Below are 20,197 nucleotides of genomic sequence, written 5' to 3'. Positions count from 1 at the left end.
CCTGCACCTATTGTCTATTATTTACCCCTTTCCACAATGCAGGATTCACTGTGGGTATGTTGGCTTCACTTGAGTCCTGATGAAAGATCTCGGCCGAAACACCGACCTATTATTTCCCTCCATAGACGATGCCTGACCTGCTGAATTCCACCAGCATTTTGTGCGCGAGTTGCTCTGGATTTTCAGCATCTGCAGAAACTCTTGTGCTTAATATATTGGCTTCAATGTTTGCCTTCTAACAATTATATTTCCACAGGTCATTGCCTTTAAGCCTTTTTATGATACAATGAGGATAAACAAGAAGCCTTGCAAATTCTTGTTTAACTAGCAACTATGACTATATTTGAAATTATGCTAAAAGCCCCCAAAACTACATTATATTATTAATTCCTATTTGAACTTGATTCTATATTCTTATGATACAGAGGCAGAAGTTTAATAACTCAGCCAAGCTAACATATCATATATAGATCCCCAGAACTACATAAAAATATCCATGATACACTATTTTCCAGAGTGCTTTGAAAATTAATGGCCACACTGGTAATTGCAAATCCAGTGATTTGCAAATCCAGTGCACAAAAGATTAAGTGAAAACAATTTCAAAAGCATTATGATGTTGAACACTTGCATTTTTCAGTTCAAAAACAAACTTTTTTTTAATATCACAATAACATGCATGTTTGAGTGACATTCTTTTTCAATATCACAACACCAGAGGGCAGTAAAGTACAATTTTTTTGTGTGCCAGGATCTGTGTTGTTATTTACAAGGAACAGAGTTCCATTTTTGAATATTTTAGATAATAGGCACAAAATAATTTGGTTTAGCCAACGTCCACCAAACTGGCTTCCCACTTGCTGGTGATCAAGTGATTGATACTAAAAAATCAATATTGTTCTATTTCCTTTAGCATTGCTGTCTTAAGGGCAGGCACACAATTAAATGTCTGTTCCCAAAGGATGAAAAAACTAGAATGAGCATCAGTGTATCTGTCATCTCTTTCAAAACTTTGGGATGCAGGCGATCTGTTTCTTCTTCTTTCGGTCCAATTAATTTGTCCAGTACTTGCTACACTTGTGCTTATTTCCTTCAGCTCCTCAACCTCTCCAAACAGGTTCTTCAATATTTCCTGGAGTTTATTTCATGTTTTCTTCCATGACAACACACACAAATTTCTTGCATAATGTTCTTAGTCTCCAGGATCATTTCTGCTGCCTCAGTTTGCAAAAGATCTGCATTCATCTTTGCTAATTCTTTTACGTGAAACTTATGAGATGCACAAGTATAATATACAGCTATATACTTTATTGAATTAAATTTATGTCATGAAAATTACTTGCACAACATTCTTAATGGATTATCATTCATAATACATTGCATCATGGCAGATTTTCCAAACAGCAGGACATTTATCTCATCCACTGAGTTGGAAAAGCGCCACTCAACTTAGGCTCATAACTAAGCAGTTCACAGATCAGTACAGTATTGCTAAATATGTTCTGTTGAGGGTTTCTGACTCTCACACACTTTCGTAAGGCAAGCTTCAGCCTCTATCATTCTCAGTTAAAGTCTCACCTGTCCCCAATCATCTTACCTAACTCTCTTTTCTTCTCCATGTTACTTGACTCCTCTGCTGTAGGAGATTGATCTTTCCTACTTTTCCGGCCAAGGTCACTCCTCATCTTACGTCATTTGTTGTATTTCAGAATAACAGGATTGATCAAAAATGATAGACTTGGGTAAGAGTCAGTTTTAAAAAATGTTAATAAACCTTAGAAGTCAAAAATTTGTACTTCAAGTGTCCAGGTAAATCCCCAATTGCTTTGCCGGTCCCTACATTCCATCCCTGAGTTAAGATTGCTGCTTTTATTCATTTGGCAATAAATTGTTTGAAAATAGTGCATTATGTTTTATGAGGCTACCAGAATGAATCATTAATGGCAAGAATGCAATTTATACAATTCTAAGTAAATCAGATATAAGCAAAAATATTGAAAAACAAAACACTAAATAAAGTGATGTCAGCAAAGTACGCTACTTCAGCCTCACTGTGCTTCTATTTTAAAGGTTATTAGATATTCTGGATATGCTCCGTCATCACAAAAAACAACAAAGATGGTGGGTTTTGTTAAATTATCCACGGCACAGTCGCATAGGTTGTTTGGATCTAGCTGTGCATTTACTGGTGTTGGCTCTAACAATTGGTTATGTCCAACACACATATTCCCAGTGATCACCCGTGCCTGGTAGATGAATTTACTTCCGTCATTGCTAGGGCTGGCGTACTTGTTGTCACACGAATAAGCGGCGTTCAAGGCGAAGTAAGTGCCCTTTCCATATGCAACAGCTAGGAAGTAATGAAAAGAAAATGTTAGATTAAAGTTTCTGTCATTTTTTGAATTGATAATCTAATGTAACACACATGATTTGTTTATCTATTTATTTATTGAGCTACAGCGTAGACTAAGCCCTTCTGGCCCTTCAAACTGCGCAACCCAGCAATCCCCCGATTTAACCCTAGCCTAATCATGGGACAATTCACAATGACCAATTTCCTCCCACAGCCCAAAGACCCACTGGTAGATTAATTGGCTATTAAAAAATTGGATTAAGTTGCCTGGCCTGCTGAGCTTGTCCAGCATTTTGTGTGTGCTTTCATTTCCAACATCTGTATATTTTTTCTTGTTTTAATTTTTCAATTATCCTGCTCTTAACCTGCAGACTGAGTTGATTAGAAAAAAAAACGGTCAGAGCCTCCCCTACTTCATATTTTTTCCTAGGCACATTTTTAAAGATACTAAGTTTATTAATATTTTCTTTTCCAGTATCTCCAATATTTTCAGATTTTATTCTCGATTACCATATCAACACCTTTCCCATCATTTGTTAGGCCTTCTATTCACTTAAGAGCAGGCCTAGGTTGTCTCCCTTCACATGCAGATTACATTTGAGTTAACAGCTTAAAAAGAAGCTATGTTGCATCTTACCATTTCTACCACAAAAGCTCCTATTGAAACCAGTGACGTTCACTTTTTGGGTAATTTCCTTGGTAGTCCCATGATAAAGAATCCGTTCAACATTTACTCCAGGAATCTTTCTTTCTATTGTTTGCTTTCTGACAGAATAACTTTGCCAAAGCTTGAGATTCTGGATCCTTTCGATCTAGGTGAAGAATTTATACAGCATCAATTTCTGAAGTAGAATTTGACTAACTATTAATAATAGCAGTACATGTATTTAATTGTTTCAAATACGTACATGAATCTTTTATCAAGAATTCAAACATTAATTTGGACCTGAAATTTTAATAGTGATTCAATTGATTCTTGAGATGAGATACGCAGTGGGTTAGAAGCAAATTCAACTGGGATTCAAAACTGCTAACAGAGTGGAACAACTTCCTGGCAAATAAATTTTATCAGCGATTTGGTTTGGGACAGAAGTTCAATAAAATCACATGTGGAAGCATATCTGAGAAGCATTTGCTTTCATAGGAGAGCATGCTAATTCCAGAAAAAAATATTGTAATGTTAAAATTGTTCAAGGCATTGGTGAGGCCAAATTTGGAGTATTGTGTACAGTTCTGGTCACCGAATTATAGGAAAGATGTCAACACAATAGAGAGAGTACAGAGGAGATTTACTAGAATGTTACTTGGGTTTCAGCACCTAAGTTACAGAGAAAGGTTGAACAAGTTAGGTCTTATTCTTTGGAGCGTAGAAGGTTGGGGGGGGGGGGGACTTGATAGAGGTATTTAAAATTATGAGGGGGATAGATAGAGTTGACGTGAATAGGCTTTTTCCAATGAAAGAAGGGGAGATTCAAACAAGAGGACATGAGTTGAGAGTTAGGGGGAAAAAGTTTAGGGGTAACACGAGGGGGAACTTCTTTACTCAGAGAGTGGTAGCTGTATGGAACGAGCTTCCAGTAGAAGTGGTAGAGGCAGGTTTGATATTGTCATTTAAAAAAAAAATTGGATAGGTATATGGACAGGAAAGGAATGGAGGGTTATGGGCTGAGTGCAGGTTGGTGGGACTAGGTGAGAGTAAGCTTTTGGCACGGACTAGAAGGACCAAGATGGCCTGTTTCCGTGCTGTAATTGTTATATGGTTATATAACATTTTGGTGGGTTAAGTTTACAGCTATAGGTTCATACTATTCCGTTTCATTGTTTAAAGTTGCCCATCACTACCTTAGGGGATGAAGGGATATGGGAGAAGACAGGAGACTGGGGCTGAGAGGGAAATGGAGCGAATGGTGGAGCTGATTTGATGGGCCAGAGGGCCTAATTCTGCTCCTTTATCTTATGGTCTTGTTAATAGAATGGTAAAAAGAAGGAAAATCAAGCCAGAGGATTTGAAAACAGTACTGGACAAATGTAATCTTAATGTGAAAATGCAGTCACAAGTAGACACCCATTGAACTACCTCAGAGTGAATGTAGTTACACAGAGACATAAGGAGACTATGTATTATAGTTAGGTAGTGGAGTAGAGATATGTCTTTACCAAAGGAGGAGTAAGGTGCTCCTTCCCTCCACTAGCCTGCAGGTCACCCTTGGGTAAGGTGTACCACCTGCTTAGCCTCCTCAGATCAGGGTCATGTGAAGCCATGGGAGCAGGTGGTGGATGTATGGGCAGGTATGAGCAACTGGTTCACATCAAAAGTCCTGGTTTTGCAACCACTGACGCCAGGCAGACAACCTCTGTAGAGTATTGATAAAGGATGGGGTCACCCGTCTTGTAAAGATGCTGCCCAGAAGGCAGCAATGGCAAGAGACCATGGTCGCCTATGTCATACGACAGGGCACATAATGATGACGATAGAGCATAAATTTAAATATGGATGCTTTTCACCACATAACCAGCATAAAGCATAAAAGGCGAGGCTTATGCTTGATCCTCCAAGAGGACCACAACCTTGCTGTGGTTTGGATATTGGCTGGAGTCAGGGCGTTATGCTTTGGCTCTTGGTAGGGTCAAATCTCTTATATTGAATACATCAAGGAACAAAAACAAAATGCTGGGAATACTCAACAGATCAGATAGAAGCTATGCAGAAAGATTGGTTTCTGGCTATTGATCTTTCATCACAATTAGAAAAGCGAGTAGATAAACAGGTTTTAAGATGCAAAGAAACATGGAAGGGTCAGAGAACATTTTAAAATGATACTTTGAAATTCATCCCAATGACAGGGCTACACACAGTATTTAATGGCAACATTTCTTTGTACAATGCTTCTTAAATTTGGTACTATTGACTTTGAACAGTCCACTTATTTATTGGGCTACATCATGGAATAAGCGTTTCCGGCCCTTCAAGCTGTACTGCTTAGCAACCCCCAATTTAACCCTAGCCCAACCATGGGACAATTTGAAGAATAGCCCTTAACTCAGCAGTGGAGTTATCAGGGCACTGTCATGACGGTGTTTCCGTGGCAAGCTATTCTTGTTTTTACGAGGCTGAGTTGCTAGCTCGACGCTCAACCCAACTTGGATTCGAACTCGGGAACCTTCGTTCTGGAGTCCGGCACTGATATTATTGCACCACCAAGTGGGACTATGGGACAATTTACAATGACCAATTAACCTACCAACCGGTATGTTTTTGGACTGTGGGAAGGAGCCAGAGCTCCCAGGGAATGTACAAATTCCATACAGGCAGTGACGGGAATTGAACCCGGTCACCTGTAGTGTAAAATGTTGTGTTAACCACTAGGCTTCTGTGCGGCCCAGATCAAAACCAGATTAGAAGGAGAATCCCTGCAGAAAATATGGTAGAAAGAAGTATAATCAGGTTAGTCGTGGGAGTCAATAGATTTCTATTGGATACTGATTAGTAACCTGTTCCTGAATTCCAGATGAATTGGAATTGGTTTATTATTGTCAGTGAAGGGGAGGGGAGGATTGAAGGCTCACAACTGAGGGTGTAAGCCATGTCCCAAATACTCTTTCCATTCTTGTATAGACTGTCACATTGTAGGTCTCATCTGAAACCTCAGGGGCTGAACTTCAACACAATCATACCCTCTGGGGAGCTGACACATAAACTGCCCTTTACCCTTGACCAAGCCGTGGTCTGCGCATTCAGGATGATTCACTATTTTGCAAGCTCTGCCATGGTCTAAACTGCTGGATGTAGATTACAAATGTGTTGACACAGTATCATCTTTTTCCGAGTGACGGTGCTCTGCTAATGAAATCTTGTCAGGTAGATCTTTTTATATGTTTGAAATGAGAACGGTGAAGTGCGTGGGCAGCAAAAATGAAGTTACTTGAATAATCTAGACCCTGTGCGGCAGAAGAGATTGGGAGATGAGTACACACTGGGGTATGAGATGAAATACTGGATTTGATTAGATAGTACTGTTTGCCAATAGCTATGTTTTTACCTTGACCATGACAGGCAGCACTCCCCATTTAACTAAATAGCCAATAAGTGGGCTGGGTTTTCTGCTTGGAATCATGTTTATTATCATCACTGATCTATGTTGTGAAATGTGTTTGCAATGGCAGTACAGTATAAGACATGAAAATTTACTATAAATTACAATCAGAATATATAATAAATAAATAGCATGAAAAGAGAGAAAAATAGTGAGGTGATGTTTATGGGTTCATTAATCTGATGGCAGAGGGAAAGAAGCTATTGAGTGTGTGTATTCAGGCTCCTTAACAACCTCTCTGATGAAGTTTATCCCTGATATACTTACCATGCTTGAACGGATGTGTGCGTAAGTATTGGCATTGTGATCAGTGTGCGAGTGTAGTGCATGAGTTCTGACGTTCCTTTCACTGACCTTGAGAACAAGTCAGTAAATTTCTTGCAAAATTGGGATCAAGGTCCTGGAGCAACATCTTCTGGAACAGATCCCTCTGGCCACCTGCCTCCCACTGTCAACTCACTTGTGCTGTTGGAGGCTTAAGTGAGCCCATTCTTCAGGCATCATTCGAAACAGGGGTTCCTTAAGGTTGTGATAGCCAGGGGTAGTGATGAGGATAAGTTCCCACTGCCTATTAAATGCTCCCAATACCGTGCATCTCAAATAGCCTCTCACAACCAAGTCCAGCTCCTGGCGGCTTAGTTACTAAGCCCAACAGAACTGTTTCTATTGATAGGAGAAGGGGCAAAGGTGGGTTACTGGCACCTTAAAGCCAGTCACTTTGAGCAGATGGGGCTCATCAGCCATGGTTGGCAGCTCATCTAGGAAAAGAAAAACTCTGATCTTAAACCTCCGCTGCCTTGCGGCTAAACCCACTCATGGCAAAGGCTTTGGGGGTAAACCCCAAGGAAAAATCCGAAGCTGGGGTCCCTAAGAAAGTCCTACACTGAATTTAACGCAGACTGGCAACTCCTCTGACCCTGCAGTGCAAAACTGCATCAGTCTCTGCCGTTTCTTTGGGTTCATCAGGAGGAGCCTGCTGCATGGGCAACAGCTTGCTCTTCATATCATACTGCCCTGGCTTGTGTACCATGTAGACAGCTAGGACACACGTATTATTCTGAGAGTAATGCTCAGTGGAAAATATGAAATTAAAATTTATTGAAGTACCTTGATTATTTTCACCAAGTAATTTTTACAAGATTTCTTGAATTTGTCTGCCACCTCGTCGTATTCCTGGGTGCCATTTGGAAGTTCCACCTGCTGAAATTCTTGACCGTTCATGTCGCTCCAGAATCCTGGGAGTTCAAATCCACCTGGAATTTAAAATGAATCCAAATTAGGAATCCACATTAGGACTTGAGGTAAAATTTCAATTTTCTGCTGTAGGTGACTGCTTTGCCAGTCATTTCTGGTTTAAGTACCTGTTTCATTCTTATCCTCAACAAATAAGGCAACATAATATGGTGAAGGCAATTTAGTCCTTCCTCTATTCATCTTCTGGACATTGGCTATAACATATAAGTCACCTCATATTACCAGCTATGAGGTCACTTTACCCTAAGCGGCAGTACAATATTTACTTATTTAGAGAACAGTGCAGAACAGGGCCTTTTGCCACCCAGCAACCCACCTATTCAACATTTGCCTAATCACTGGACGATCTACAATGACCGATGAACTTTCTAAACCAGTGTGTGGGAGGAAGCCGAGCACCCAAGGAAAGCATACTACTCCTTACGGAGGGCAACGCATTTGACCTCTGAACTCCCGACACCCCAAGTTGTGGTGCCATTTGATATGATCCTCATTCACCATTAGTATCTATACATTTGATGGAGAATAGGGTGGGACAAAATAAACAACAACAACTAGGCCCTCATATCTCTATGCAGCTGACCCTTATGCACGAATTTGGATCATCTGTCCCTTTGGCAGATCACTGGTCCTCTAACAGCTGAAGCACAGAGTTACATAGTACAATGAGTTATGTACAGAATTTTAGCTGTGTATCTTATTGCTATGTTTTGTTTCACTGGAGATCAATTCTTAGTTGCAGATTTTCACAGAATTCTGTAAGTTCTTGCATTTAATAAAGAGACCAGTTGCTGTGTCTTTTTATATATACATAAGCTTGAAAGGGAAATCAAGGATTATTGAAAATAGCCAGTGATATAAGATTAGTTATATGAATATTCAGTGTGAATATGGTAACACAGCAGAATTCACTATCCAATAATTTGTAAATGCTGATATTTTGGAATCTGGGTCACCGGATGCTGATTCCCAAGTTTCCTTTTAACATCATAGTGTCCCATCTTCTGCACTCCCACTGACATACCTGGGCCCCACTGTCTGCATGTCCTGTATCACACTGGGATCTCAATTCCCTCACCCCCTTTAACAGGTTCTGGTGCCCTGTTTTTGTACTCCCTTAGAGTCAACAGAGTTCCATTTCTGCATTCCTTAAGCCATTGGAAAATTTATTATTCTACTGTGTAACAGAAGGGGGAGGGGGAGCATCCTGATTGGTTTCTCTTTGTGCTAAGTAGACCTATCAGTTTTCTCTGTGGGCGGGCTTTACAATCGACCTCAAAAATAATGAGCATTGCTCGCTACACTGTTTGCAACAGTGACTTTTCTATGGCCCATGGTGGGTTAAAATGTAAAAGACATGTTGAGGTGAGTTTAACAGGTGTCATTCATTCATTAGCATAGCTAATGTTATTTAAACTAGCTGGCGAGCTGCTGAGGAGCTATTCTATTGATGTCCTACCTGCTGAGGCCAAACTCCCTGTAGACTTGCTTAAAGTTGTAATAGAATAAAAAAATGACTCCATGATAAGTACATATTTTTATGTCACATTTTCTGCATATATCCAACTTGATTTACAGATCAGACAAAATCACTAAACAAATTATTACATACATGCTTGGAGGTCGACCGGGGGGTGGGGGGGGGGGATAGGGGGGTTGTGGGGGGCGGAGGTGCTACCTCCCTGAAATGAGTTTTTGCAGGGTGGGACGTCTGGGAATGATGCTGAGATACATCCTAGGACATATCATCAGTGACGTAACTACGAGACACCGGGTGTTTTGGGTCTTTTAACACAAGACACTGTCGCCCAGGTGACCCATCCGAGGTTGATCAGGCCCAGCAGCACTGGTCCACACGTCACACCTTTTGATCCATCGCCATCGGGAGGCTCGCTCAGCAGCCCCCGTGACGGTCCTGGTGGCTCTTTTCTTTGCATACCCTATAATGCCAAGGAAAAGGCAGGTTCTGGACTGTGAGCAGCCAGTCCGCCTCTACAGGCTCACATCATGTCCTCCACCTATCTTTGGCCCTGTTCTATGAGTAATATTTCACTGGAGGCAGGAAGCATGTTCCCGCTGATGGGTGAGCCCAGAACTAGAGGCCACAGTTTAAGAATAAGGGGTAGGCCATTTAGAACAGAGATGCGGAAAAACTTTTTCATCCAGAGAGTGGTGGATATGTGGAATGCTCTGCCCCAGAAGGCAGTGGAGGCCAAGTCTCTGGATGCATTCAAGAGAGAGTTAGATAGAGCTCTTATAGATAGCGGGGTCAAGGGATATGGGGAGAGGGCAGGAACGGGGTACTGATTGTGTATGATCAGCCATGATCACAGTGAATGGCGGTGCTGGCTAGAAGAGCCAAATGGCCTATTCCTGCACCTACTGTCTATTGTCTATTGTCTAGAAAATCTGCCGGTTTGGCACTAGTAAAGTCATGAGTATGTCAGATTGATAGAGTTTACTCTATCAATGTCTCTCAATCAAAGTGTTTTCCTCCCACATTCCAAAGTAGCACAGGGTTAGCGTGACACTATTACAGCTCAGAGTGGAGCAACTGCGAGTTCAGTCCCAGTGTCCTATGTGAGAAGTCTCTACGTTATCCTCATGGAATGTGGGGGGTTCCTCCCACAGTCCAAAAGAGTTACTGTGTGGGTTAACTGGTAACTTGTGCCATGACTAGGATAGGACTGAACAGGGGTTGTCGGTGGATTGCTGGGTGGTATGGCTCAAAGGGCCAGAAGAGTCTCTAAATAAATAAATAAATGTTCTCAACATCATTATTACAGTCATCTTTGCTCTTGACGTACCTCCTTCAAGAAGCCTCCTGCTAATTGCAAACATCTTTCCTTTTGAATCTGTCAATTGCATTTTCTTGAAGTCAGCAGTGTAAGTTTCACCATTTTTCTTGTCTGTTACGGTTTTCATTTTCTGCCGGTGAGCTTTCTCAAGGTCACAGTTTAGAGACTGGTCGCATGGTTGAAATTTTCCTTGATACATCATCTCCCACTGCACAAATGCCTTGATCTGAGCCTCTTCCTGTTTCCTGTTCATTTGGTCCTTGGCAGAATGAACCACGAAATTAAATTTCGTAATGAATTCTAGACATGCTTCAGTGTATCCACTTATTTCTATGTTGTTTAGCTGGATTTCAACTCTGAGTTGTAGATCCTCACAGAAATCTACAAGTTCTTGCATTTGATCGAGAGAACAGTAGGGCGTGCCTATATTTTCTATTGTTTTGCTTGTACAATGTTCCTTAATTATATTTTCAATATACTTTCGAACCTCATCGATATTTTTGTTCGACATGCCGTATATCTCAATTGTGCTGGTCAACCGCTTTTTCGCATTTAGAATGATTGGATAAACATATTCAATTTGTTTGACCTCTTCAATTTGACGACCAAGGCCCAATAGTGAAGTTGTTGGTTCTGAAAGATTAAATTTCATAATTAAGAATATTATTTCTTTAGAAATTTATTATCAACTTTTCCCGTTGCGGAGGAGAGAATTTACACTGCAAACCAACAAATTTCACAATATATGTCGGTGATATTAAACCTGATTCTGATTCTAGCAACAAAGGTAGAAGGGCCTGGTCCAGTTATGTCCTCTCCAATGATAGTTAGGTCACACCTTTGATCTTCTTTTCTACGAAGAACACAAGACAATACCTGTAGGCCATGCAGCCCTCACACACTACCCATCCTTGAATAGTATGGAAATAAGATTTTCAAAGGAAGCTTGAAAGTATGCCAAAACCAAGTAAGTTATGTTGGTCTAAAATACTAGCTCGCTTGGAACATACAGCATCCTCTTTTGGTCTCTGCCTAATAATGTGAAGAATCTAAAGCAGATGTCTCAAAAGGCGGCATCCACATTAAACAGCTCCATCACCCAAACATGCCCTGTTTTCATTACTACCATCAGGAAGGTGGTACAGGAGCCTAAAGGCACATACTGAATGAGTCAGGAACACCTTCTTCCCCTCTGCTATCTGAATTCTGAATGGACATTGAACCCATGAACACTACCTCACTACTTTTTAACTTTTATTTTTGTACTATTTATTTAATTTTATATACATACATACATACACACATATATATATCTATATAATATATATACACACACACTACATATGTGAAGAGTTTATATATTACGTATATTTACCGAAATTCATTTATTTTTTTCTATATTGCGTTATATAGCTGCTGCTAAAAGAACAAACTTCACAAAATATGCCAATGATATTAAACCTGATCCTGATTCTGCTCAAAAGAAGAGACTCCAGGTTTTTTTTGCCAGTCACTTCAAGTCTACATCCTTTGGTTCTTAACCCTTTCGGAAATGAAAGTCATTTTTCACTCTGTCTAAGCCCCTTCATTAGTAAAATGGCCTATGGGACAAAAGCCTTCATCAACATGGATGCAGGAAAGGACTAGAAAAGCTGAGATTGCTTTCCTAAAAGCAGAAAATGTTGGGAGGTGATTTGATGAATGGTGTAAAACAGTTAGGCAAAAGAACTAGGAGAATCATGATGAATAATGTTTCTCTGGCAATCAATCTGTAGTGCACTCCTTTCAGTGGAAGCAAATTTAATAATTGCTTTCAAAATAGATACTTGGGATATGTACTTGAGAATAAAAAGCTCACAGGTCTACGGAGATAGTGGGATCGACTAAATTACTTTTTGAAAGAGCCAGCACAGATCCTTCAGCGCTGCAATAATTCTATGATTCTACAATGTGATGAGATCTATGGAAAGATTCAAAGGACATTTATTATCAAGGTATATATGCAGTATACAACCCTGAGATTCACCTTCCAGACAGCCATAAAACGAAGAAAATCATGGAACCTGTTCAAAGAAACACATGAAACCAGCCCATGCGCAAAATGAAACAAATTGTACAAATGGCAATGGGAAAAAAGGATAAAGCACAGAACATAAAACAAAATTGAAAGTCCAGACATATTCAGTTCAGCTTACTTTATCTGCAGACTGCCCCAATCAAAATCGTCCAAATTTGCAACAGAGGGAACAGAAAGCAGAAACACATAACATGAACCACAGAGTCCAATCTACACACCACTCAAAGCCTCACAGAACCCCCCAGACTCAACAAGGCGTCTGACCACTCAATCAGCTGAAAACACACCACCAAGATGGAGATCACAAGCTCCAACAGTAGCTGAACTACATTTGAAGGAAAAAGGTGAAGTAAAAGAAGTGAAATTAGTCGCTTTGTGAACCTTTTTGAGGACGTCGCCCTAGGTCGTGTTGTTCGCTGGTGCTATCTTCTTCTGCGATTCCGGAAGATGATAAAGTTGAAATAAGTAATCTGAACTATGATTCTAAATAGTTTGAGGAACTTAACCCAATAGTTCTTCAAAGATCTTGTCAAATCAGTTAATTATAAATATGATCTGGTCTACAATTCAACAGATACAGGAAGAAATAAAGATGCCAGCAAAGAAATTCACTGCTGAGCATTATAAATTTTAAAATTCACCTCCTTCAAAATATATCATAAATTATTTTAACCAAGAATATTAATGAATTTCTGTGAAAAAGCTATATATTTTGAAACATAAACAGCAACTGAGAATGAAACATGGTGGGTAAAGGTTGGATGAAACTGATTTTCAGCAGCTTACAGTTAGCATTGCAAAATTTGAATAATTACTATTTTCTCCCCCAGAGTATAATACTGATTAATTCCAGAAATACTTCCTCACCATCATACTGCCAACTTCTGAAACGTTGCTTCATACACTTGTGAAAGAGATTTGCTGTTATTGGAGTGAACAATATTATTCGTATCTCAGAGAGTGCCGATGGAACATAGTCTGTCGCATATTTATGTATTGCATCCAGAAGTGCATTTGCAACAACAGTGGGATGTAGTTTTCCAGCTCCTAAACAAAAACGAAATGAACGGTTAAGCACAGTGCAATGAGGAGAATAAGAAAACCTGTAAATTAATTAAATCATTAACATTTTTGACCATATTAATGTACTCTTCAGAGGCCTGGATCGTTCATCTAGATACATGAGTTTACACCCCAGCTTGCCAGTGAGGGAAGTTAAATTCAAGTAATTGGGTACATCTGGATTCAATCTTGTGCACAGTTGTAGTTCAAGTTCAAGTTTATTGAATCTCAACTATACACATGCATACAGCTAAACGAAACATCGTTCCTCTGGGGCCAAGGTGCAAAATACAGTCCACACAGTAACACACAGCATATACAGTTACAATCCAGTACATACAGTCACAAAACAATATTAGTACAAGTCCCTGAGTACAAGTCCTCTGGAATGAGCATTGTATGTCAGGTTGCTCCTCAAAATTCAGCAGTGGTATTGAGATATAATTGTGGTGGAACATTGCAGGGTTTACTGCTCTGCCTTTACTCTCAGTGATGGTCACCATCGAGTTCTTAATCTGGTTCTACTCTTCTGGTCTTCCCTAGCAGTTTGATGGAATTGACTGGCTTTCTTGAGGGGTAACTGTAATGATGTTATACAGCTGGAGAAGCAATTAGCCCAAACTGGTTCTGAATGGGAAGTAATCAATCTTAAAAAAAAAACACTTAAACTATGTGGCTATTTGAAATCTTCATGGAATATGCACCCTTTTTTTTCAGTTTTAGTTGAAACCAAAAGGATGAAAGATCTTATAGGCTCAATCTATCCCCTTCGAGATGTGCCCAAGCATGATCAATCTCACCATTGGTTGTGTGTTTGAATTATGCAGGGATATCATCGAAATTATTTCAGCAAAATAATGCAGCAACTGTTGGAATTAATACAGCAAAACGAGGAAACTCACAATCTGTAGGAGGGTGTGTAAATGTCAGTGAAAAGTGTGTTTCATGCTTGTGTTTTGTAAGGGCAGCATGGTAGTCCAGTGATTAGGACAACTCTTTATAGTACTGGCAACCCAGGTTCAATCCCTGTTGCTGCCTGTAAGGAGTTTGCACATTCTTCCCATGACCCCGTGGTTCATTGTAATTGTCCCGTGATTAGGCTATTAAGTCAGGGGATTGCTTGGCAGCATGGCTCTAAGGGCTGGATGGGCCTATTCCATGCTGTACCTCAGTAAGTAAAATAAAATTAGGACTGCAGTACATTCTCAGGATGAAGTTATCTGGCCCAGATACCATTTCAGCCTCATTGAACATCAAAGACAAATAATAAATGTGCCCAACATGAAGAGAGAAAGAAGTGTTAAATGTAGAATTAATTTTTTGAAGAACTGTAGGAAGATCTAATTTTCCCTTTTTGGATCTTCCCTTTCAAATTATAAACAACTCTGCTTGCAAGACCACAAATTCTGTCATGTACATAAATAGAAACCAGTATTCAATATGAAAGTTTGCAATTTATAACATACAATTTGTACCTACCTGTTCCAATGGTTGGGAAAGATACAGAATTGATTTGGACTTTTTCACATTCAGCTAGAACTTTGCCAATAGATCCTTTTATGTCATTTGCTTTTGTCCATTCAACCATATGTATTACATATTTTACATGAAGATTTCCCGCCCCTGTGGTCACAACACTATTTTCATTTTGTACTCCTGCGTTGGGCGAAAGAAAGAGAAATCTTACTGAATGAGAACAGCCTTCATCATCACCACTACATTGCATCATCTAACCAACCCGCCCTGTGATGTCCATTATTGCAAATTAGCCCTGATCTTTAAGATGAAGTTGATTTCTGGGCTATTATTTTTAGATAACTGGCTGCAAAGCCTATTTAATAACATAGAAATCTACCGCACATTACAGGCCCTTCGGCCCACAATGTTGTGCTGACCATGTAACCTTCTCTAGCAACTGCCTAGAATTTCCCTAGTGCATAGCCCTCTATTTTACTAAGCTCCATGTACCTACTTAAGAGTTTCTTAAAGGACCCTATGTATCCGCCTCCACCACCTTCACTAGCAGTGCATTCCATGCTCCCACCACTCTCTGTGTGAAAAACATACCTCTGACATTCCCCTTGTACCTACTTTCAAGCACCTTAAAACTATGCTCCCTCATGTTAGCCATTTCAGAACTGGGAAAAACCCTCTAGCTATCCACACAATCAATGCCTTTCATCATCTTATACACCTCTATCAGGTCACCTCTCATCCTCTATCACTCCAAGGAGAAAAGGCAAGAGTTCACTCAATTTATTCTCACAAGGCATGCTCTCCAATTGAGGCAACATCCTTGTAAATCTTCTCTGTGCTCTTGCTATAGTATCCACATCCTTCCTGTAATGAGGTGATCAGAACTGAACACAGTACTCCAAGTGGGGTCTAACTAAGCTCTTATATAGCTGTAACATTACCTCATGGATCTTGAGCTCAGTCCCATGTTTGATGAAGGCCAATACACTATATGCCTTCTTAACAACATTGTCAACCTACACAGCAGCTTTGAGTGTTCTATGGACACAGACCCCAAGATCTCGCTGATCCTCCACACTACCAAGAGTCTTACCATTAATATTATATTTTGTCTTCTGTCTTTATCTTATGGTTCACTCTGAACTCACATTTACTCTAAGAGAAGAGAGTCGATATGTAATCACTTACCCAGTGCCTTACATTCATTCTCTAATTGTTGACCACCTGCTCTCAGAATAGCTTGAGAAACCCCTACAATGCAAACAAATTAGTGACTGGTTACTTTCATGGTGTAATTTTCAGTGATAAGAGCATCTATTTTCTCAGATTGCTCCAAAGCTGGTAATTCCTTTTTCTTGTGTCCAGGAGAAAACTGATCAGAAATTCCAATCACAATTGGAAACATCAAGATAAGAGACCATTCACAACCCCCATGTTATACCACCACATCCCCTCAGTTGCAAATTCCCACACGCCCTCCGCTGCACCCCCCCCCATACCCCTCCCTCCATCACACACACCACTCCCCGACCTCAGCAACCCCACGTTTCAGTACAATAATCTCCATGCCTATTGATTTTCTCATTTGCACTCATCCCATTTGCCTGCATTACATCTGTATCTTGGGTGATTGTCATCAGAAATCTGAACTTTATTACACAAGAGCTTGCCAATGCTCAGTTCTCAAGATTTGCATGTAAGTAAGTAATCAAGAACCAAACCTTAGGAAAAAGTCAGAGGAGAGGAAAACTGCTTGTGTGTTTATCACAGGCTGAATAGACATCTTTAGCACTTAACAATTGTATGATTCTATAAAGAGAGACAATTAAAATATGCACACCATCCCACAGAAAAGATATCTGCAACAAAACAAAAATGCTGCAAGCCTTCAGGTGGCATCTGTGGAAATTAATTTAACGAAAGTTTTACACCTGAAACATAAACTTTATTTCTCGTTCCACAGATGCTGCCTGACCTGCTGAACATGCCCAATGTTTTCTGTTTCATTCGTTCATTAGCATAGCTAACATTATTTAAACTAGCTGGCTAGCTGCTAAGGAGCTACTCTCACCTCTCCTGGAAGTTCTGGGAGTCTCCCACAAATTGATGGTACTACCTCTCTGAAATGAGTTTTTGCAGGGTGGGATGTCTGGACTAGTAGACATAAGGCCTTCAACTTCCCCAACAGACTCTCAGAGGTTCACAGACATGAGGTTCCTGCCAATGGGCCTCGACTTTTCAACTCTTGGGTTTCGATATTGGCTTGAGGACCCACTGGACACCGAACACTAGGCATCAAACTCTGGACTCACCAATGATGAGACCCTAAACACTAGGCCTTGAACTCAGATCTCACCAATTTTTGAACCCGGGGGTCATGGAACTCTGACTATGGACACAGAGTGGAGGCTTAGAGTCCTCCCTGACCTTCAGACGTGGAGCAGAGGCTTAGACTCCGGCCTGACCTCTAATTCCCCCTATACCCCTGACCCTGCACCGAACCTGACTGCTCTCTGTCTCCAAAACCTTCCTCCTAGACATTTAATCTTAATGCCAGGTCTCAACCCAAGAACAATGACCACTCCTCTCCCTCCACAGATGTTGCTTGATCCACTGCGTTCTTCCAATCATTTGTTTTTTGATATAGTTTCATGTTATACTTTATAAAGTGGGGGTACATAAATCAGAAGCTCTCAAAGTCCAACCCTATGTCTCTGTCATGAGAGGTGGAAATGGGTAAGGCTGACCACCATGTCTCAGGTGAAGCTGTACAGTGGATACAATGGATTACAGAAATATTGATGAACTCCAACTCTACATCAGCTTTGGACAATGGAGATTGAGGTCATCGATGGCCTCTGCTCCACTTGGAAGAAAAAGGTAGCAGCAACATAAATGAGAATCAAATCTATAACATTTTGGTGGAGATATGGTTTGCTGGCAATGCCCACATTTAGTATGTGTTAGAGGAGGGTAGTGAACCACCTTTTTGAACTGCTGCACCCTTTCTGGTGAAGTTATTCCCAAGGTACTTCTGGGTGTGGTGTTACGGAGTTTAGATCTAGAAACAATGAAGGAATGACAATACCTTTCCAATTCAACTGTTTGAAAGAAATGAATATCTGAAAGAGCAGGTAGAAACAAAATATTTGCCACTCACCTGTATTTAAGTTCAGGTGGACATTTGTAGAGTTTACAATTGCATCTGTTTTTTCTTTAACAATGTCTCCTTCGGCAACCACCACTTTTATATTGCCAACATCCATTCCAAATGTCTGCAGTTTCTAAAGAAAAAATAATGAAGAGAAGCAATGTTACAGTGGTTTGTATGATTGTTATATTGTTCCTGACCAGAACGTCAGGCAGTGTAAAGGAAAAAAAAATTCAATCAGTTCTTCCAGCTTCACTTATACAAAATCCTGTATTAGCCACCAAAGTGCATTAATGGAAACTGTAAATAATTTTAACAGGCAAGATTTGTGAGGCTAGTGACTTTCTGACCAAAGCAGCCATTAAAACGAGGAGGTCTAATGCGGCATTTGAGCTGATACCTTACAGCGACGTGGGTTCAATTCCCACCACTGCCTGTAGTAAGTTTGTACATTCTCCCAGTGACTGCGTGGATTTCCTCCAGGTGCTCCGTTCTCCTCCCACAGTGCAAAGATGTGCGTGTTGGTAGGTTAATTGGTCAAATGGGTGTAACAGCCTCCTGGAGGATCACAATTGTGTCGCAGGGTAGAGGCCAGACTAACAGTGGTCCACCGGTCCTCCAGGTTCAGGGATTCAGCTCAGGTCTAATAACCCTGACTGGTAAAACAAAACTGTTATGGAAACAGTAACGAAGAATCCTTCTACATCTGAGTACGACAGTATTCCCGAGTCTCCACCCAGGACTTGCATGACTGACAGCAGTGAAAACTGAGAGGAAGCAACTGACATGATGAAAGAAGCCCTGAACACCACCAGAGATGGAGGACCTTCATTGCTGCGTAATGGGCAGTGAGTAAGGGTAACTGGGTGGCAGGGGCTTGTTGGGCAGTAAGGGCTTTTTACTGTGCTGTAGCTCTACATGCTGTAAATAATGAAATAAGTACATATACTGTAAATAACACTTTTGCCTAGATCCCACTGGAGGGGGAAAAGAAAACAGGATTTAGGCAAGAACTGTAAACATTTTTCCTCATTATCTCAAGTTGCTTAGCAAGCAATGAAGTACTTTGAAAAAACATTAATAACATTTTCCACAGGACAACAATTAATAATTTCAGCACAGCAATTACCTTGGCAAAACAAATGTGATTGAATTCAGCAGGAATAGCTCCCCTGCTCCACCTATAAATAAAGGAAGGTGGGGAGTGGGGATAGAGTGGGGGTGTGGTGAGTGGGTTTGGAGGTATGGCCAAGTCTTCTTCCAAAATTAGGGTTATGGAGGGAACAATGAAACTCAGTGGAATAGATAGGTAGGTTTTAGAGAATCAGTTGAGCTGTTGCTTAGGAAGAGAACTAGTTTATATTTTTATTGAGATACAGTGCAGAGTAGGCCCTTCTGGCCCTTTGTGTTGCATCACCCAGCAATCCCTTAGTTTAACCCCAGCTTAATCATGGGACAATTTACAATGACCAATTAACCTACCAACTAGTATGTCTTTGGACTGTGGGAGGAAACTGGAGCACCAGGAAGAAAGCCAGTCACATGAAGAACATACAAACTCCTTGCAGACAGTGGCAGCAATTGAACCCGGGTCACTGGTACTGTAAGACATTGTGCTAGCCACTACGGAGGACTGATATTGCCAGTAATGAGGATGATGGGAGCAATCACTAGGAAAAAGTTCTTAAAGGGGGAACACTGCTGGAAGACGAGGGCTCAGGTTTCTTGGCAGTAGGCCAGGCAAAAGCAAATCTCTAACAAATGCTGAATCAACCCTCTCTGTTATTCTTTTTTATTTGCACAGTTTGCCATCTTTTGCACACTAGTTTTTTTGTCAGTCTTTGTTGGAGTGTAGTTTTTCATTAATTCTATTGTATTTCTTTGTTCCACTGTGAATACCTGCAAGAAATGAATCTCAGGGTAGTATACGGT

General features: G+C 40.5%; 1 protein-coding gene across 1 annotated transcript in view; it reads right to left on the bottom strand.

The window, feature by feature from the left end:
- Window positions 1-632: 632 nt before the first annotated feature.
- Window positions 633-20,197, bottom strand: part of LOC140720819 (protein mono-ADP-ribosyltransferase PARP14-like) — an 85,054-nt gene continuing 65,489 nt past the window's right edge. The window contains exons 20-27 of the mRNA XM_073035661.1: window positions 18,275-18,398; window positions 16,303-16,365; window positions 15,118-15,294; window positions 13,444-13,623; window positions 10,509-11,132; window positions 7,555-7,700; window positions 2,991-3,165; window positions 633-2,350 (exon numbers count right to left, since the gene is read on the bottom strand). Coding sequence (XP_072891762.1) covers window positions 2,049-2,350; window positions 2,991-3,165; window positions 7,555-7,700; window positions 10,509-11,132; window positions 13,444-13,623; window positions 15,118-15,294; window positions 16,303-16,365; window positions 18,275-18,398 — 1,791 coding nt within the window. The 3' untranslated portion in view covers window positions 633-2,048. The remainder of the gene's footprint in view (window positions 2,351-2,990; window positions 3,166-7,554; window positions 7,701-10,508; window positions 11,133-13,443; window positions 13,624-15,117; window positions 15,295-16,302; window positions 16,366-18,274; window positions 18,399-20,197) is intronic.

This window comes from Hemitrygon akajei, chromosome 2 (genome assembly GCF_048418815.1).
Source record: "Hemitrygon akajei chromosome 2, sHemAka1.3, whole genome shotgun sequence".
Taxonomy (NCBI): domain Eukaryota; kingdom Metazoa; phylum Chordata; class Chondrichthyes; order Myliobatiformes; family Dasyatidae; genus Hemitrygon; species Hemitrygon akajei.
The sequence above is the reverse complement of the archived record's forward strand: the minus strand, read 5'-3'. Positions and strand labels throughout refer to the sequence as shown.